This window comes from Oryx dammah, unplaced genomic scaffold, assembly GCF_014754425.2.
Source record: "Oryx dammah isolate SB20612 unplaced genomic scaffold, SCBI_Odam_1.1 HiC_scaffold_12, whole genome shotgun sequence".
Classification (NCBI taxonomy): domain Eukaryota; kingdom Metazoa; phylum Chordata; class Mammalia; order Artiodactyla; family Bovidae; genus Oryx; species Oryx dammah.
In genome coordinates this window covers 14,238,015-14,259,674 of record NW_024070196.1, presented here as the reverse complement: position 1 = coordinate 14,259,674, position 21,660 = coordinate 14,238,015, and the positions used below count along the sequence as shown (strand labels likewise).

Genomic DNA, 21,660 nt, shown 5'->3' with positions numbered 1-21,660 from the left:
ATAGAACAGAACAAAGTAGATTCCTTAGTTACTTTTAAAGACTCTGTTTCGTCTTTAAAAAATGAGCTGAGGGACTTCCCTTGTGGCCCTGTGGTTAGTACACTGTGCTTTCACCGTTGAAGGCCTGAGTTCAATCTCTGGTAGGGGAACTAAGATCCCGCAAGTTACATGGCACAGCAGGGAAAAAAAATAAGCTGAATTATTGAAAGACAATCCTGAGCTCATGGGTCAGATGACTGATTTGGCATCATTGCTTAGATATGAAATGAACTCAAAAAGCACCCAGGAAAAAATTTCCACATAGTTTTTGGCAACGAAAATAAAAAAAAAGGAGAACAAGTTTAGCAAAACAGTAAAGAGGTTGCTAAAGTCATAGTAATTAAAAAAATAAGAAGTGTATTTTGGGTACCAGTTCCATCAAGTCCCCAGCTGTGAGCCTTGGTCAAGTCCCTTGGCCCTTGGCCCTCAGGGACTTGGTTTTCTCATCTATAAAATGGGGATAACAAATCTACCTTGCTTACCTCAAAAAGTTTCCATGATAATTAGCAAATGTGCACATGCTATGCTAAGTTGCTTTGGTCATCTCTGACTCTGAGACCCCATGGACTGTAGCCCGCCAGGCTCCTCTGTCCATGGGATTCTCCAGGCAAGAATATTGGAGTGGATTGCCATGCCCTCCTCCAGGGGGTCTCCCCATCCAGGAAAACTGTCCTGCATTGGCAGGAGGGTTCTTTACCACTAGTATCGCCTGGAAATACTACATGCAAATAGAAAAAAAAATGTGTTTTGCTATTCCTTAGCACTGCTCTACTTTTGAAAGTTAATATGATATGAGAGGAAGCATGAGCAAGTATTTAATACTGCAGGGCACACGTTATCAACTCACTTTTTAGAAAGTTACAGCTATTTGAGAAAAATGTTTTAATATTCAAATCTTAGAGAAAAGTTTATCCTTAAAATCTTAAACTATAGAGATTTCCTTGGTGGTCCAGTGGTTAAGACTTAACTTTCCAACGCAGGAGTGTGGGTTTAATCCCTGGTTGGGAAACTTAAGATTTCATATGCCTCGGGACTAAAAAAGAAAATCAAAACAGAAGCAATATTGTAACAAATTCAATAAAGACTTTAAAATACTTTTTTTTTAAAGTTAATTGGCATACATTTAAAAACAAAAAACTTAACCTGTCCTGAAATTTTTCTCACTGAGCATAGTATCTCATGAGCCTTTTCATTTCAGATTTTGTGACATCAGATATATGACTCAATCTGTTATTCTAGTATCTCTTATTAACTAAACCTCGTAATAAGCAAACTTAGCTCTATAAAATATGGCTTCCTTAGTTTCAAACCTCAGTATAACCAATTCAACATCCAATATAACCAGTTTCTGTGATTGTGTTTTTGGGAAGGGTCTACAGTAGATGAGTGACATTCTAGTCTTGTTTATACCCCTACTTATAGATGTCAGCTGCTGTAATTAGTAGTTAGCAGATGAGTTTTTCAAATACTTCCAAGTAATTGAAGCTGCAGAAATACATACGTGTTTTAAACACTTACATTTAATGTATTTTCATGGATCCTTTATCCATCACCCAACTGTAGTCTCTATATTTTCACCCATACTATTTCTGTCACAAGAATATTTGTTCTGAGCCATGCCTTATGTATATTAATAGAGGAGAAAAATCACCATTTACATGTATTGTATTAAATATTAGGAAAGCAGAGGAGTCATTGGAAATGCAAGACAAATTCTGTTTTGATTGCTTCAATTGAAACTTTCATATTTTAATGGAAAAGCAATTTTGTAAAGTTGGGGAAATTTCTGTGAAATATTGTGATTTTCTTAAAGTAAGTCCTTACATAAACCTACCAGCTTTCACCCTTGCACTTCACTAGGCTCATTCATTCTCTTTCTAACATGATATACTAATAGCAGCTGTTCAAGCCTCAGATATGCTGTCTTTTTGTTTTGTTTCGCTTGGCTTTGCCCATTTGTGGCTTTCTACAGCAGTTCTGACCACTAGTTGTTATACTGGTTTTTCACAAAAGTGGTGTGAGGTTACTTCTGGTAATTCTGTATATACGTTTGGTTAAAGTATCTTCATGTCTGGCTGGATCTTCACGTTGGTGTAGGAAGCACCCAGAAGATGTATCGAGCAGCTTCCCTAGGTAGATCCTTTTGGCACACTGGTATCTTAGATAAGAATATTTTTTCAAGGGAGCTTCTAAAGAAATTTTTCGAATGTTGTTAAAAATTAACATGCTTTTTAAAGGATGGTGTTTGTACTATAATACATATTTGAAAGATGGATAAATGAATGACACCAGTAAATAGCAAGTATTAAAGTTTGACTCAAGTCAGATTTGTGGATTGATGGTTACAGTTTAAAGGACATGAGTATAGCGTGCATATTTACAGCACAGCCTCTGCCTTTGGGCTTTTTTTCCTTTTCCTGACCTTCCATTATGATGCCTCAGCAGGTAAATGCATCTCCATCTGCAATGCAGGAGACCCAAGTTCGATCCCTGGCTTGGGAAGATCCTCTGGAGGAGGAAATGGCAACCCACTCCAGTATTCTTGCCTGGGAAATCCCACGGACAGAGGAGCCTGGCAGGCTACAGTTCACGGGGTCCCAAAAGAGTCGGACACAACTGAGCAACTGATGCTCTCCAATATAATTACCACAATTACAGTCCCCTTTGTATAAGACCATTCAAACAAGTGGAAAAGTTTTTCATTGTGCTACCTTGATTGCTTCTTGGAATTAATGGAGACTAATAATATTATGAATTATTTTTCTTCTTTCTTGGTATTTGAGATGCCTACTGGAAATAGTAGTATCATCTTTGAAACTTCAGATGGATGAGTAAACAGGCTAAGTTAAACCTGTAATGATAGAGAAAATAAATTTTCCACTTTGAGTTGAATCTACGTAAGTAAGAATAATACTTGAGTTTTCTCTGGGAGTCCAGTGGTGAAGACTCTATGCTCCCAGTGCAAGGGACACAGGTTTGATCCCTGGTTGGGGAAACTAATATCCTGCATACCCTGCAGTACAATGAAAAAAATTAGTAAAAAGCAATTTAAAATAAAATAATACTTAACCATGTGTGGACTTTTCAAAAACTATTGCATCTGCTTCTTTGAAGCTTGGCACCTCGTACAACTGACTGCCTTGACCATACTGGGAATGATCCACTTTTGAAACAACATTCAGTTGCTTTTTGTTTTTTCCTCTTCCAAGACAAACACAAAATTATAACACTGATCAGATTAAACACCACTATCAGATTAAGCTTTAAGAGATAGACAGTTCATCAAAACAGATTGAAGGGTCTCCCAGTGATAGAATATACCTTCGGATAGGTCTGAGGTCTCGAAGCAGAAGGAAGAAAAGGTAATTTAGAAGCTCCCAGTTTACTGGAGGAGGTAGAAAAGTAAACACATTATCATAATTAGCACAGAAAGGCACTGTGGTTGAGGTAAGCTCTTGGCACTGTTAGCTCCCTCCTCTGAGGAAAGTCTGAGAGGATGAATGGCAATTAAACTATGATGGACGATATTCTAGTCAGAATCAACGGCGTACCAGGGGGAACACAGGACTGGCTTGGGTGGGAGGGAGTAAGTTAAGAATGCAGAAAGGAATGCCAATGGCCTGGCAGGTGCTGGCTCCTGGCGGCTCTAAGAGTCCATGCTAATGAGTTTGGGTTTTATTCTGAGAACGCAACTGAAAGGTTTTATGGAGGCAAGTAACATACTCAGATTAGCCTCTAGAAAGTTCATTCTAAGATTTAAGGCTATGATAGGGGGAAAATGGCATTTTTTTTTAAATGTACAGTGTTATACAATCATACTGCTGCTTCAGCATCTTCTTTGAAGAGTGCTTTGCCAGGTTTTCAAAACCCAGGGTTCTAAAAGCCTTACTTTAGAGATGATCAGACAGAAAGGCATTAACAGAAGTCCCTTTTGTGGTTCTCATTGCTGCCTCCAGTCAGGGACCTAGAGTGATTTTTTTTTACAAGCTTGGAGGGCACTTGAAGTATAGATGGAGGTCAGTTAGCCATACGATGTGAGTTCATCATTTTCTGAAAAACAAACCAGGTAAGTAAATAAAGTGCACATTAAAAATGGAAGGAAGAGCTTCAGACTTCAGATTTTGTCATTTTCTTGGCTGAATGAAAACAAACTGTCATTATAAATAGAAATTAAAATTGATATAGGGAGATTAAAGAGAAAGTGAAATCTGTAGTAACTCCTAAGAGATCTGCTTCAGCAAGTGAAGAGAGAGGAAGCAAAGCAGATGCATGGTGGGTTGGAGAAGCTAAATTCCATTTTTGAACATGTAGTGTGAAAGCCTACAGAACCTCCATGTGGGGGCGGCTTTGTCAATATGCAAATAAGGATCCTGGAGGATATCTGAATCAGAGGTTAAGATTTACCAAGTTGTGTTACCAGTGAGGGAGCCTGTCACATGATCCAGAGATTGACAGTCCTGGATGAGATTGTTCTAATCTATAAGGGTTACAGTGCAATGGGGATTTCACCAGTAGTCAGTACTGTTTGCTAAACAAAATGTGTCATGTCACTTTCTTTGTTCAAAACTAATCTAGCTAAAGCCCACTTCTAATTGGCTTGGATTTAAAGGCTGAGGCTCAGATGAGTTATTAACCCTCAAAGTTGGTTCATTCTTTTGCCTTTACTTTAGTATTCTTATTTCTTACTCTTTATTTTTACTTTTCTTAAGTAATCAGAGAAACATTCAAATAAATGTTTGCCTTCAGGCTGTAGAGGAGAGTACATATACTTTGGATTTTTCTCCTTTCTCTCCTCATAAATATTGGGTTGGCCAAAAGGTTCATAACCTGAATGAACCTTTTGGCCAACCCAATCATATTGAGCCATCACTTGAGTATCACTTTCATTTTCATTTCAGTCTGCCTGCCAGTGCAGGAGATGAGGGTTTAATCCCTGGGTCAGGAAGATCCCCTGGAGAAGGGAATGGCAACCCACTCCAGTATTCTTGCCTGGAAAATCCCATGGACAGAGGAGCCTAGTAGGCTAGAGTCTATAAGGTCACAAAGAGCGGAAGATGACTGAGAGACTAACACTTTAATTTCTGTCTGGAATGTAAATGTCAGATTGAGCCAGGCAATAAAAATACAAAGAAAAGAAGCTACCAAAATGCCTAAGTGACTAGGTTAAATTCAGGACATTTTCACCTTTAGACATTGTCCTAAAATCAACCTGAATTGTTGCATGGAGTAGAAAATACACGTAAATTCTATAAATGCTCTGTAAAAAAAAAATTCACTTAATAAAGTATTCTTCTATGAAGACAACTAAAGAGTACCTTTGAGAGTACCTGTGAATTAGGGAATTTTCCTGTTTTATAAGCTAGAAAATCATATTTTCAAAAATTTGTAGATTTCGGTCAGTGAGGTGCTAGCTATCAATGTTGAATCAGCAAACTAATTTTGCCATCTAATATAATAGATGTCAACTCAGTTTTGTAAATGCCAAGAAAAAAAGAGAATTTGGTGTCATTGAGAATAAAATAGTTTAAATTCCCGATTGAAATGACATTGCTACCCCAGCATCTCCAGGCTTTCAGTGGGAAGAAGTATGAGCCCACTTGCTGGATGGTAAACCTGTACTTTTCACGAGGCTTTTCAGCAGTACTTGTACATGGCGGAGATTATGACGGGGGAGGCCGGCCGGGGGTCAGGGAGATAGCGACTGAATTTATACTCGCCAATTCTTACATTAAAACTTGGGAATTCGCTGGTGATCCAGTGGTTAGGCCTCTGTGTCCTCGCCACCAAGGGCGTAGATTCAGTCCCTGGTTGCAGAACTGCAAGCTGCATGGTGCATGACCAAAAAACAAAACAAAATTCTCACATTAAATCAGGTAATCAGCGGTTCCGGAATCTAGACATCTAATCCTTATACAAAACGGCATCACAGGGAGCCACTGAGAATCCAGGGGAAATGAACACTGGTCTTGGCTTTGACTTTGGATTTGCAGACATTGTAGCATTGCTTCTCTAGAAGGGTGCTTTCAGGAGATGAAGGAATAGGCAGCTTAAGGTTTTTAGAACACCTCCATCAAATTAAGAAAGTAGGCCTTGGTACTTTCATATGAGACACCAGACTTCAAAGAAAAGATGTACCTGCTGCCTCACTGTAGGGTTTTATCATTTTTTTCTTCAATCCAGTTTTCTAAGACATGTTAGAAGAAAAACTAACATGGCACATATTTTTCCTCCATTCCTCCAAATAAAGATAACAACTAACCAGGTGGTTATGTCACTAAAACCCTACCGTCTTTTATAACAGTTTGCTTATGACATTGTTGCATGCAGCTTTCTGGTTCCTGTGGTTTAAGCATGAATGATATGCTGTAGCAGGACTGAAATAGTCTGCACAAACAAACTATGTTGATGCTTTTGAGATGTAATGTTTCTGCTCAGGGCTCTGTTGTTTTTTAACAGAATCCATTTTTTTTTTCCAATTAAAAAAATAACATTATATTAAGAGAGTCTTCTTTTTACCAATTAGGTCAAAGTCCTAAAATTTTAAGACCCAAACCCCATGGTTTAGAGCGAACTGATTCACAAACCATAGGTGACTTTGCTACAAGAAGAAAGGGTATGTACTTTAGCACCGCATGCTGGATGGGGTGTTGGGATTATTCTGTGATTTTTTTTTTTTTTCCTTTAAAAGTAAAGAAGAGTCTTAAATTCTATTGCTGTTGGAAATAAAACTTACCAGCATATACTTTCTAAAGTGAATGCTTCCCATAATATTACAATGAATCTATTTGTTATGCCATTAACAGCAGCATGTTAAATATTTGATCATGTATGATGTTCAGTCTTGTCCTTTCACATTATTCTTTTAACCTTTTAGACATCAGTACAGTGATTTCTTTAAGCTTGTGAACTGCTTGTGAGTTCCAACCGTCTCCTGTATTTATGTATAATGTATATATTCTGTTCTGAGACAATATATAATCATTTCCATTGATTCACTATTTTATGCCATTACTTAGAATTTGACAGCTAAACTGCTATTTGTCTTTGGGCTTTAAAAAAGTGACACATCAGAGTTAAATGCTTTCAGTAAGCACAATATTCTGTACATGTCCATCTTAAGAGTATAGGTGAACAAAATTATTTTAACTCGAACTGAAATCAGTGTAGCCTTCAGAAAAACACATTGAATTTTTATTGTATTCGAGTTGACAAGAATACTTTGTCATAAGCCTCATTGAATCTACATAGTCCTTTACAATGGCTACCTATTTTATAGTTTGAAGGTAGTTATGGTGTTTCAAAGTACATACATATGGACAAAGACTGGAGGAGGGATACTGAGAAAAAAATGAAAATTTTTTTCTTTAGAGTGGTAGGATGAAATATAACTATAAAATGTTTACCTAATATGTTTAGTCTCCTAAATTGTAAAGAATATTAATAGATAATATTGTTGTAGTTCTGCACATTTTCTGTATTCCTGGAATCTGAGTCTGTTTTGAGGGCAAAGAGCTCTGTGGTATATACTAGCAAGAGTAGTTAATTCTTGTAGTAATTGATTGCAATAATGGGGTAAGTTAGTGAAGACCTCTTACAAATAAAGCTAATAAGAATATTAGCATTTATTTTTACTTAATTTAATAGAGGACATTGTTGGTTAAAGGAAGCTAAACATTTGAGGTAGTTAATTTTATGGCCTTTCTCAGATCTGAGTTTGAGTATAAAGATGTAATTATTGCTTTGTTCTATTTGGTTCCAGACTGGACCTGAATTAATTTCAAAACTTTAATCATAGATTCCTTTGTAAGTTTTTGGTTTTAGCAAAGTGTTACGGTTATTGCTTTCGAAACATCATTTTGTATGTACAGTTGCACAGCTCATGCTTCAGTGTGGATAATGAGGAACATTTTTACATAGAAAATTAAACCTCTGTGTTTGACGATATACCATTAGTAGAGAAAATAAAATAAGGAAATAATGAAAATTATAAATCAAATAACTGAAGGAATTGTGCCACATTACTCTTTCTTGTTCTCATTAAGTTTATAGTCATAAAATATGTACTTCAATTAAGGAGTAACATGTAATGATAGAGCTTTATTTAGACTTTCAGTAAACATCAGGAAATTATCTAATTTAGCTTTTGTCGCTAATTTTTCTAGCTGTGTAACCTTGGAGAAATCACATAACATCTGTGAACTTCTTTTCATGTGAAAACTAGCCAGTCCTAGGTGTACTCTGGCTCTAGTAGAGGTGTAGAAAGAAGGTCATGTTTTCCAAATTTCTGTGTACTAAAATCTCATTTTCTCTCTCTTGTTTCAGTCAAGCCAGCACCTTTAGAAATAAAACCTTTGCCAGAATGGGAAGAATTACAAGCCCCAGTTAGATCTCCCATCACTAGGAGTTTTGCTCGAGAGTAAGTCTTTGTATAAAATACATAGCTCAATTGTTCTTTGTAATGGAAAGTACCTAAAACAGTGGTTCCCAGAGGATGGTCTGGGGAACCCCTCCCCTTTTGGGTTTCTGTGAAGTCAAAACTATTTTCATTAATATACTAAGATGTCATTTGCTTCTCCACTCTCCTTCTCTCATGAGTGTACACTGAAGTTTTCCAGAGGTGGCTAATACTGGGTGATACCATTGTGGCAGCTTTGTGTATGCTTGTGTTTAATTTTTTTTCTATTATTTGTAATATGGTGAATATCAATAGATATCACCCTATAAACAAAAGTTCCTTGGGGTTCTCAATAATTTTTTAAGAATGTGAAAGGTTCATGAGGCTAGAAATTTCTGAGAACTACTGATCTGGAAACGATGGTAGTTTCTTGTGAGGATTATTTAATAAAGATTCATTTAAATATATATGTGGAAATAAAAAGAATGTACACAGTTACAAACCTGTGTTGATGTGTTCATATTTTATGTGTATGAACAAGTTTTTTAAAAAATAAGAATTCTTAAATCTTCCTTTTTAAAGCTGTGACTTTCTATTTATCCCCCATATCACTAGCAATACTTTTTTTTCTTTCTTTCTTTCTTTTTTTTTTTTTTTTTGCTCTGCACAAGGCTATTAAATGCCCAGAAACATCCCTTTATGGGGAGATGTGAGTTCAGTCCCTGAGTTGGGAAGATCCCTTGAAGGAGGGCATGGCAACCCACTCCAGTATTCTTGCCTTAGAGAATCCCATGGACAGAGGAGCCTGGTAGGCCACAGTCCAGAGGGTCGCAAAGAGTGGGACATGGCTGAACCGACCTAGCACAGCACAGCATCCCTTTACAGAAGCAGACTTGCAGATGTAGAGAATAAACCAGTGGTTACCACACAGGGTGGGGGATTGCAGTAGGGAAAGGCAAGTAGGAGGTTCAAACTACTGGGTGTAACATAGGCTCAAGAATGTGTTGTACAACATGGAGAATATAGCCAATATTTTGTAATAACTATAAATGGAAAGCAACCTTTCAAAGTTTTTTTTTTTAATATCTGTATAAGTTTCTCTTTAAATATCTGTTTACAAATAGCTATAAATACTAGATATGTGTTTGAATGTCTGCAATAAAGTGTACTATAGTAAATACGTATAGTAAATGATTACAAGCTTCAATACTTCTGGGAAGAATATGCCCTCTCTCTTATTCTTGCTGTGGAAGTGAGCTGAGAAACCTGGGTCAGGCTGTGTGTTTGTGACGACCCTCTCTGCCCTCAGCTCCTCCAGGTTCCCTCTGTCTCCCCGGCCGGATTCTGTGCACAGCACAACTTCAAGCAGCGACTCGCACGACAGTGAAGAGAATTACGTTCCCATGAACCCCAACCTATCCAGTGAAGACTCCGTAAGTAGCGTCTTCTCTTAACATCTCTCTTCCTCAGCAGCCCTTCTGAGTCGTTTGCGCTCAGCCTTTCTTCCAGTTCATACATGTTACCCATCCACCTTTCTTTATTTACTCCAGGAAAAAGGACTTTTTTTTTTCTTTTGCTCTGTATGTATTTTAATTAATTCCATACTGGAGAGTGAGGAATTTGAAAAAGAAGTTAAGGAGAGTTTTTTAAATGCTTTTGAAAAGCAGATCATAAAGTTTAAAACCAATATTGGGTCAGAGGCTAATGCTATATCTATAAAGTAGATATAAGTTAGATAAAAATGATAAAAAATTTTCCAGTTATCTTTCTTTTCATATGTACTTGATGTTTGAAACCATTCAAGAAAACGCATTATACTGGAAGCATTTTATAATGCATTTCTCCAGACTCAAATCAGGATGCTCAGGATGCTTTGTGTATTCATTTACACGAAGATCTAAAATCAAGCATTCATGAAGGGTTGAAAATTAAGTTATGAAATTCACTTAATTAAGCACCTGAAATTCAAGTTATGATACGTCATTACTAATGACATATATATTGTTTGTAACAGTAACAAAAATATGTTTAATACTTGTATGTGTTTTTTTTTTCAAGAATTTTAGAAAAACAAAACAGTACTATTTTTTCTCCTTTTTTGGCCGTGACGCATGGCATGCGGGATCTTAGTTCCCTGACTTAAGGAACCAAGCGCTTGCTCCCTGCAGTGGAAGTGGAAAGTCTTAACCACTGGATCACCAGGGAAGTCCCAACTATTTTTTTTTTCTTTTAATTCACAGAATACTTCATAATAACTCCTAGAATCTTAGGGTTTTTCTAACTCTTTTGGGAAAACACTGTGTTGAAAACTAGAAGGCAGACACAGGCTGTTCCCAGTTGAGATTAGATAGAGAGCAAACAGACTTTTTTGTCGAGACATAGATTTTAACAATACTTAAGGATGAAAAGAATTCCAGTTCTATTAAGTATTAGAGCACAATTTAACTAGCAATCCTGAGAAATTCACTTTAGGAACAACTCACTTAGATTAAACGTGTACATCACATGAACTCAAGGGTTCTGTTCATGGGCTGCAACACTGTGAATAATTCTGTATATTTTCAGTTAGGGAAATTCCAGGTATGAGCTCTCATTGCATTTGAATACAAAATTTCACATACTCCCACACGCAGTCCAGCTTGGTTTTTTATATGAGCGTGAGATACGGAGTCATTTAGAGAAAAAGATTTCAGTCTTTCATGAATCAGATAAAGGCAGGGCTGGGGGGAAGAACAGCTATTTATACTAGCTGAGCAGTAGTATTTGCTTGTATTTTTTGTGCCCTATGTGTTACTGTCAGTGCTTTTTAAATGTTTTATTGGCAGTAGTTGATGAATTTGGTTTAAAACCTACTCCTACAAACAGGTCCATCACATTCATTAATGCAGATTGTCTACTGCATACACCTGCCGTGCGCAGTATGTAGTATATACAGCAAACCGCACACACGCTGCATTTGAGTACATGCAGCCCAGACCATGTCCTGCTCCCTAGGCTGTGGGTCCTGGGCAGAACTTTGTTGCCCAAGAAAGGAGCACCTTTTCCTGATTCATAAAAATGTTTCACACAGGCTGTCAGCAGCAATGTTTACAAGTGAGTGACTAGACTCACTGTTTTCCTAGCAATCATCCTTTCCCTAAATCACGTTTTACTCTGTTTAACCCAAAAGAAATGGAGTAGCAGTATGAAAGAATCAACAGAAGCAGATTTATGCAGCTTTCCAATTGTGTTGTTCATTCAAACAAGTATAAAATTGTCAAGTCGATTACATCATTATGGTTTTCTTCAAAAGTATGAGCTAATGTGTGAACAATAGTGTCTATGTGGTAGAGGGTACAAGGTGAAAGCCCCTAGTAAGCATGTAGCGTCACCTAGGAGAAGTCAGGAACCTTCTTAGTTAAGGTTGAAAGCAGCAGGGCCTGGGAACAAATCATTTATTGGAGCATGTTTGAAGACTGACATAATCAGAGTAGAGGGTGTATGCAGGGATATAAATTCACGTTATCCTTTCCTTTTTATTTAGCATTGATCGTCATGTTCCTAATAACCTATTTCTTTTCACTTTTCTGCCTCAGGCTTTTTTGTTCTTGTTCTTTACTGCTTCCTCTCTCTTCCTTTTTTCTTTTTCTTTTCTTAGACAGTAGTCCTTCTAGTACAGCCCCTGTTAGGGACAGAAAGATGTGGCTAAGAGAAGACAGAAACAAGTGGTAAAAATTCCAGATGGTTGGAAAATAGTCTTCGCCGATAGAGTCAGTATTCGTAGCCTTTAGTTACCATACTTTAGCATGAAAGCCTTTAAATGTAGAACTTTAAGTGTGAGCTCAGGTCCTTTCTGCCATCTTGGTCGATCCCTAAAAACAAACAAAAAAATTAATCAGAAAACATGGACGGTAAGGATCCTATAGTTAAAGAGTGTAATTGAGTTCAGATAGCACTGAGATAGATATTCCAACTAACTATAGCTTGATGGCCCAGTCTCAATCGGAACCAGGTTTTACTCTTGGAACTATTTTTAGCTCGCTTACCTAAGCTTTTTTTTTTTTAATTTTGGGTTGTTGTTTTTACAGTTTATTTATTTTTGCCTGCACTGGGCCCTCGCTCTGCATGTGGGCTCTCCAGCTGCAATGCATGGGCTTTCTCATCGTGGTGGCTTCTCTTGTGCAGCATAGGCTTCAGTAGCTGAGGTATGCGGGGCTCAGTAGTTGCAATGCCCGGGCTTAATTGCCCCAGGGCATGTGGAATCCTCCCAGACCAGGGATCAAACCCATGTCCCCTGCATTGGCAGGCAGACTCCCAACCACCGGACCACCAGGGAAGTCCCAAAGCTATGTTTTAATCAGTTTTTAAAAATATTACTTATCTTTCCCCATCCTAAAATACTATTTTCTATAGAGATATTTCTTCAAGCTATATTCTCCTAAAATTAATATTTAGGCTTATATAGATGGCAGACAAGGTAAAGAACAGCATGTCTCATGAATGTTTGACTGTTCATTTTACCGTATTGTACTTTCAGAATCTTTTTGGCAGTAATAGTCTTGATGGAGGAAACAGCCCAATGATCAAGCCCAAAGGAGACAAACAAGTGGAATACCTAGATCTAGATTTAGATTCTGGGAAATCCACACCACCACGTAAGGTAAGTAAAACCTCTTTCTATAAATGTACTTAGCTCACAAATGAAACCTGAAGATCTGTCTCGAGGGAACTGTATTAGTATGTTTAATTTAAGTTTAGAAAAGTCTATTACTTAATGCCTTTTGATAAATCACAAACAATAGTTATGCAGATTAATTTATTTTTTTCATGTCTAACGGCATGGAAGTTATATATTTTATACTTTTTTAGGGATTATCATTAAAATGTTTGCTTAGAAAATTCTGAAGTTCCACAGTTAATCATCGTCTTCACTCTCTTTCCAATGTTCAGTTCAGTTCAGTTCAGTTCAGTCGCTCAGTCGTGTCCGACTCTTTGCAACCCCATGAATCGCAGCACACCAGGCCTCCCTGTCCATCACCAACTCCCGGAGTTCACTCAGACTCACGTCCATCGAGTCAGTGATGCCATCCAGCCATCTCATCCTCTGTCGTCCCCTTCTCCTCCTGCCCCCAAATCCCTCCCAGCATCAGAGTCTTTTCCAATGAGTCAACTCTTCGCATGAAGTGGCCAAAGTACTGGAGTTTCAGCTTTAGCATCATTCCTTCCAAAGAAATCCCAGGGCTGATCTCCTTCAGAATAGACTAGTTGGATCTCCTTGCAGTCCAAGGGACTCTCAGGAGTCTTCTCCAACACCACAGTTCAAACGCATCAATTCTTCGGTGCTCAGCCTTCTTCACAGTCCAACTCTCACATCCATACATGACCACAGGAAAAACCGTAGCCTTGACTAGACGGACCTTAGTCAGCAAAGTAATGTCTCTGCTTTTGAATATGCTATCCAGGTTGGTCATAACTTCTCTTCTAAGGAGTAAGCGTCTTTTAATTTCATGGCTGCAATCACCATCTGCAGTGATTTTGGATCCCAAAAAAATAAAGTCTGACACTGTTTCCACTGTTTCCCCATCTATTTCCCATGGAGTGATGGGACCAGATGCCATGATCTTCGTTTTCTGTGTTGAGCTTTAAGCCAACTTTTTCACTCTCTTTCACTTTCATCAAGAGGGTCTTTAGTTCCTCTTCACTTTCTGCCATAAGGGTGGTGTCATCTGCATATCTGAGGTTATTGAGATTTCTCCCAGCAATCTTGATTCCAGCTTGTGTTTCTTCCAGTCCAGCATTTCTCATGATGTACTCCGCAGTTTACTCAAATTACTCCCTTACTGACTTTGTCCAAAAGTTTTAAGTTTTTTGTTGGTGTTGTTATACTCACAAATTAGATGTTATTATTAGTTGTATTCTTATGATATCATGGAGGAGGAAATGGCAACCCACTCCAGTATCCTTACCTGGAGAATTCCAGGAACAGGGGACCCTGGGGGCTGCAGTCCATGGGGTCGCAGAGCCGGACATAGCGACTAACACACACACACATTCTTACTATACAGACACTGTTTATTTACACTTTCCTGCATTAGGAGCACGGAGTCTTAGCCACGGGATCACGAGGGAAGTGCCTAATTCTTAAATATAAGAATTCTAAAATTAGTGGAGAAGCAGAATACAGTTAGGATAGTGACAGTATCATTAAATTGCAGTCGTTCGTGTTATTTTTTGGTGAACCAGTAGAATTTCAGAAGTTACTCACAGTGTGTATGTGCTCATGTTTTAAGACTGGAGTTCACGCAGAAGCACTCCTTCTTCTGCAGGAACTTACGGGACTTTTTTCCTTTGCTTTTTAGCAAAAGAGCAGCGGCTCAGGCAGCAGTGTAGCCGATGAGAGAGTGGACTATGTGGTGGTTGACCAACAGAAGACCCTCGCTCTGAAAAGCACCCGGGAAGCCTGGACCGATGGGAGGCAATCCACAGAGTCCGAAACACCAGCCAAGAATGTGAAATGAAAAGACTGCTTTAATGTGTCTCGACGAAAGAGGACTGAACTGTAAAGAGAAAATCCTGCTTGACCCGAGATACCTTGACCCGTCTACTCTAGGTAGATCCTCAACTAAGTAGAGTCAGAGTCGGAGGACCTTTTAGGCTTCATCAAGCTGTCAAGACTGTAAATGGTGCTTCGTGGTATCGGAACAATTCATCACATGTAAATAGTGTGGGAAAATACTATTGTTTGGTTCCCAGAGAAACATTTGTTCTGTAGTTAACACACTAGTAGTATTACTGTATTTATGCACTTTTTCATTTGAAGCGTTGGTTTGGGTATTCCCAAATGGACCTTAACACGATTCTGTTGGGAATTCTTGTTTTTCCTCAAGAACGATGCTGAGTAAACTAAGCTACTTTCCCATTGAGAAATTGCTCCTTCTCCTGCAGGATAACAACATGGTATGAGAAGTACATTTGCGGTCTGCCATTCCACCTGAAACCTCATGGGGTAATTGTTAGCTTAAAATACAAAGTAGAGTTGGACTCATCATTCAGTGCCTTTCAAAGCGCTGAACATCGTGTCCATCCTGGTATCAGGACTTAGTTCTCTGGTTCGTGGACATTTTCAATGGTGGAACCTTGTTATATTTTGTTAATTACAGTGTTTTTGATTCATTGAGTGAAGATTCTGCCGGGTGGGATCTTACACCTTGGAAAGAGTGAATAATGACACTATCAAGTAAGCGTATAAATCACTGATGGCATGCGGTAAGGATGTGCTCTCACACTTGTTACCATGTATTAAAATTTACATTATTTGCAAAGTGTAGATGATACAGCTAATCAGGTACGTACCAGGCACTGACGTGCTAATACACTGATCAGGTTTATACAACGAGCTTTAGTTGTGTTCTTGTTAATCCTCTAACGTTGTTGGTTTCCAGTTTGGAATTAATGACACAGTTGATATTCACTGTTAGTTATAGCAACATACTGTGACTTTTAATTAGACAGTCATGCAGATTTATTGCTCTAAGAATGAAATTCTGTCTTTTGACACCATAGTGCCCTTTCTATGGTTTTTTAAAAAACTTTACTTAATATTCTTCTTGGCCTTATCCTATTTAAATCCCTATGCAATTAATGTTTTATATCTGCGTTGTTTTTTTAAAATAGATGTTATATAAGTGATTCTCATATGTAGCACCTATTGCTTTTCCAGTAAAAAAAAAAAAAAAAATTAACGATTTTGTACTGTGATTTATATTCACTGCCCCAATTCAAGAAATAGTGGAGCCTTGCTATAATGTGAAATCTTATAGCCATGGACTTCTTCCAACTAGATTTCTGAAACCACCAGAGGTATCATATAATTCTGTCTCACCTATAACATGGTCCTGTGACATGGATATCAAGACCACACATTATATATAGTGAGGCTATAATTTATCTGTCTTGGCTTTGCAATGTAATTTAGAAAGCAGATATAGTTGTTGGTTTGATTGGATTTTAAGTACATTACATACAATCTCTTCTGTACTGATTTGAGACTTACTAACAGTTTTTGGAGGGGGCATAGAGATCAGAGAGCCTACAGCTGAGTCACGTTCCCCCATCCCACTTCGAACCTCTAACTGTTGCCTGAGAACACAGATGTGCCCTGATTTCTGGCCTCTTGGCCACTGTGTTGTGCCTGACTTATGTAGTGGGTTTATGTCCCCTCCAGGAACTAAAAAAACGTTCATAACAAGATGAATTGTAGACGAATAACATTTGATGCTTTTAAATGTTTGCTTATTTTTAAACAGAAACTAAACCCAGAACTGAATTTTGAGGTGGGTTTTTAAATAAAAAAGATTGTTTGAGTTTGGTGTGTGCAAGTTGTTTTATAATGAAACCACAAAAAAAGTAAAAAAATCATTGAAATGTTCCTGAACTATCAAAACACACAACACGGTTTTTAGTGTGAGGATACTTAACTTGTGTTGGCATGGAGGATAAACATATTTTGAGATTTAGAACATAACAGTAGAGATGTGACTAATTCAAAGTTAGAAATATTGTTTTAAATGTGACCTCTCAGAAAAGCCTAAGGCAATTATGAATTTTTTAGTGGAATTTCTCAATATCTTACAAGTTATCAGTTGTGAAGACCCACAACACTAATTTGTAGAAATTTTCCCATTAGGCTGAGTAATTTAAGAATTGAAATGTATTAGGCAGTTTGTTAAAGTAATTCACATTAAACACTGGATTAACAAATTAAATGGAAAGAGAGTCTCTTACAGAGCAGTAGCTCCCAAACATTTTTTAGTGCTAGAATCTTTTTAAGTAAACTTTGTATAAGCCCAATACATAAAGCCTGAAAAGTCCATTTATTCAGTGTAACCATATTTGAGTCTACATTTGTCTGCTTGTCTTAGTCCGTTACTAGGAATCTAACATTGATTTCTAAGTAACACAAATGTGAAGTTGAGATTATAGTTGGTGAAGCCTCAGCTGCCAGTCTGTTTCTTTGCCTTGTTATTTGAGTACTGTCAAGAGAATTTTGATTCATGCAAATATAAGTAAGTAAAATAATAGGGTTTAAACACACATTACAGGATTCTTTAACTAGAGATAGTTATAGTTGTAGGCCCAGTTTATACATAAAGTAAATTATCCTGGTAGTAGAAATTTATACATAAGCATGGTACTACTCCTCCAGTGTGGTAGAATTTGTAGTAAGTTTTTAAACTATGCATTTTTATAAAAACAAAATTTGAATCAAACATTTTTAATACCTATATGTGTATACACATATATATGTAAATACACATATGTGAGCATGCTCAAGTTGTGTCTGACTCTTTGCAACTCCATGGACTGTAGCCCCGCCAGACTTCTCTGTCCATGGAATTTTCCAGGCATGAATACTGGAGTGGGTTGCCATTTCCTTCTCCAGGGGATCTACCTGACCCAGGGATCAAACCCATGTCTCCTGTGCCTCCTGCATTGAAGGCAGATTCTTTACCGTTAAGCCATTGGGAAAACAGACGCCTTAATACCCGTAATCACCTACAAGAAGCTGAGTTTTGGCCAGACATGTGTTGAACACCACTTGTTAACCACATAACAGTTGAATTATAAATCAGAAGTCTTTTTCTACCACGTTTATGCTCTCTCCCTTCTAGTCTTTCTTTTGAAAAACTGTACAATTTCATGAAAGTTTGAATACCAGTGTGCAATGCCACTTTAAAAAATCAAAATTTGAACTTGGACAATTTAAGCTACTTAACCCACAGGAGGTATCACTCAGTAAGCTATAAAAATGGTTTTTATCTACATGCTATTTTCATCTTTTTTTTTTTCATCAATACTGTATAAGCCACTGTGAGCATCTTAGAGACTTCTATAAAGGTACTATGAGTGTGTGTATGTATATATAGCATTGTATTTAATCATAGATTAATTTGATACAGAAATACTGCCATGCTTGTACATTAATGTCATAAGTCATAATTCCCCCTGAACTCTTTATATTTAATTCATGGGAGCTTATAATCTTCATATTCATAAACTCAGTCAAACTGGAAATTGAACCCCAGTGTTTGTTTTTCTACTAGTGGGAAGTTGCCTGCATTCCCCCTCTAGCAAAAACAGTATTTTTTATGTTTTGTTTAGCTATTAACTATTTCATGCCTATACACTATACCTTAGGCATAATGCTTAGATACTCGCAAACACTCTTAGTGCCTCTTTATTTGACCCATCGAAAGTATCAGTGTTAGTATTTCAAGTGAATTATCTTTTTTAAAATGTGTTAGCCTTAAAAATTTTAGAAGCAACAATGTGGGCCAATCCTTTTTATTCCTATCTTTGGGTCATTGCAGTTGGTCTTAACCCTCCATTGTTAGATAAACAGTCAGCTTTTTAACAGGATTGACCAAACCAGCTGGATCTAGAGAGAGGGAGTCATACTCCAGAAAAACAATAACATCTGCTTTATGTAAATCTGTACATAATTTGAAATACAAACAACTGTGAGATGAAAAGCCATGGTGCAAATGAATATTTTAGACATCATGGACTTGTAATGATGAAAAATCACTTGTCAGGTTTTGAGATGATTGGTTTTAATCTGATAAATATGTTTATATATTACTGCAACTTGAAATAATTCATCCTCCATAGATTTATCTTTCTTTAGGTTCAGTATAATGTATATTATGAGTTTCAACAGTCTGTTTCATCAAGGGATTAACCTAGCTTCTTGCTTCCTTTACCAAAAAGACATGGCTTTGTGTGAGTTCTTGTAACCTAAATCAATTGTTGATAACCATCCCAAATTTCCACAGCAGAATCTTATGTATAAATTTATTTCTCCCTTCTTGCACATCTTCTTTTGTAAAGATCGAATTGTAGATAATTTCTGCTACCAAATAAAACTTTTCAAACAATTTGGTTTCAAGACCTTAAATAGTTAATTTGGATACTGAGACTGTGAACCAATAAGGATGTGTAAATTTCTATTTTCGACCCTTCCTTAGAATCTTTATCTAAATCAAAAACACGATTCTCCTGTTAACTATGCTTCCCAGTTCTGCTTTTAGAGGGTCACTGATTTTCTACAGTAAAGATCCCACTGACTGAATGAGTGTTAGCTGCTCAGTCGTGTCCAACTCTTTGCAACTCCATGGACTGTAGCCCACTAGGCTCCTCTGTCCATGGAATTCTCCAAGCAAGAATACTGGAATGGGTTGCCATTTCCTTCTCCAGGGGATCTTTCCGACCCAAGGATCAAACTCAGGTCTCCTGCATTGCAGAAAATGTGGATTCTTTACCATCTGAGCCACCAGGGAAACCCCAAATATCCCACTAAACCATGCCAAAATGTTACAGTCATGCTCTAACTAAATACAAAAACTTCCTGAGACTGTTGCCCATGCATATACCCTTTATTTCTTCATCTAATCAGTGCTAGCAGCACTTTTTTGAATAAAAGGCCAGTAAGTAAGAACCTTTGGGTCAGGAAACACATTTCCAACATGACTTGGGAAATTGTAACAGGATAGACTTTTCCATTTCTAGGAACATTTTCAGACACCTCCAGTGCTTCATTAGACCCCAAGAATTACCGTAAGTTGTGGCATTTTGCAACTCTGTCATTAGTTCATTTGGGAAGTTTGAGAGGGTGAAATCATTTCTGAAATCATTCTTCCCCATCTGTCTGTCACCCTGTACATGGTGAAATCTCTGGATATTTGCATACACCTTCTTTGGGGGGAAAAGCTACTTCTCTGATACCAGTACATGTTTTGAATTAGAGTGTTGTTAGGAGAGTTTGCTGGAGAATAATTTGGCCATTCTGTGAATGCATGTTATTGCATATTTAAAAACAGTCAGTAGCAGAAGGCATTTTATTAGCTCTAGTGGTGAGTCACATTCCCCCCTTAGATTCTGTTTTAATATTATACAAAGTTACTTATTAATAAACACCTATAGAAAATTAAGTTTCTGAAGTTTGTTCCTATAATTCATTAGATAGGATTTATTCCTACTAATCATGGTTGTGTTGGTGATTCACTCATGGCTCAGTGTGTCTCTGATTTTGTGTGTGATTCCCAGAGTATTTGGAGGACTCCATATGTGGTGGTACAGAAAACGAAGAAGTCAAATAAATGTTTTAAAAGCCTGCTTTCTCAAGTAGGCTATCAAATGATTAATGTGTCAACTTGACTAAGCTGCGGTTCCCATGTGTTTGTTCAAACACTGGTATAGATGTTGCTGCAAAAATGCTGTGTAGATGTGTTTAATGTTACAATCAATTTAGGCAAAGCCCATCACCCTCCAGAGGGTGGGTGGGCCTCATCCAATTCGTTGAAGGCCTTCAAAGCAAAAACTGAAGTTTCCTACCAAAGAAGGAATTTTTGCCTCAAGACTGTAACATAGAAATCCTGTGTGAATTTGCAGCCTGCTGATTTACTACCCTACGAATTTCAAACTTGCCACCTCACAATTGTTCCTTAGAATCTCTTGAGATGGACAGAGAGATAGACAAATAGATTATATTGGTTCTATCTCAGTATTTAAATAGATACACAGATGGATGGACTGATAGATTCTTTCTCTGGAGACCCCTGTTAATTCATTATTCTGAGATATCTATGTATTTATAGAGAGAGCAAGCAATGATTTTAAGGTTTCATTTGAAATGCAAGTTACAAACACAGTTTGGATATGTTGACAATCTACTCCAAAAATGTTTTCTGAAATTAAAGTGTTGATGAATTTCTGAAGCCATTTACTTACAGTGAAACATATTTCCACTTCTGTGGACCATAATTTTTTTTTCTTTCAGGAATCATTATATTAGCATCCCCAGAGAGAGAGAACAGAATGCTAAGAGGAACAGAAAGATTGCTGGACTCTTGTTGGATGGTATACAGGATCCTATAATGAACACAAGTTCATTTGCTGCACTTTATGTGGTCTTGGCCCTTGTCACATGCTATGACTTTAATATGCCTATTTAATTATTCTTGCTTTAAATTTCCCTTTTATATGTAGAGCATAAACCCTATATACCTAAAAACAGTCTGAAAATTGCTTATTTCAGTCTTTAAATCAATCACTTTGGAATTCACACTAAGAAGTACTGTTTTTCCAGATTTTGATTTGACTGGATGATGGCCTATTAAAAATTAAATCACTTCACCAGAGTAGCTGCTACTTGTGTGGCATTATGCTAGGTGCTGTGGGAGACACAG

The 21,660-nt window shown here is 37.4% G+C and overlaps 1 protein-coding gene across 4 annotated transcripts in view; it reads left to right on the top strand.

The window, feature by feature from the left end:
* Nucleotides 1-16,777, top strand: part of GAB1 (GRB2 associated binding protein 1) — a 125,008-nt gene extending 108,231 nt beyond the window's left edge. For 2 of the 4 annotated variants that reach the window (XM_040250450.1, XM_040250449.1), the window contains 5 exons: nucleotides 6,563-6,652; nucleotides 8,362-8,455; nucleotides 9,744-9,867; nucleotides 12,951-13,073; nucleotides 14,773-16,777. In XM_040250450.1, coding sequence (XP_040106384.1) covers nucleotides 6,563-6,652; nucleotides 8,362-8,455; nucleotides 9,744-9,867; nucleotides 12,951-13,073; nucleotides 14,773-14,931 — 590 coding nt within the window. In that variant the 3' untranslated portion in view covers nucleotides 14,932-16,777. The remainder of the gene's footprint in view (nucleotides 1-6,562; nucleotides 6,653-8,361; nucleotides 8,456-9,743; nucleotides 9,868-12,950; nucleotides 13,074-14,772) is intronic. The other 2 variants (XM_040250452.1, XM_040250451.1) reach the window with 1 other exon arrangement.
* Nucleotides 16,778-21,660: the final 4,883 nt, after the last annotated feature.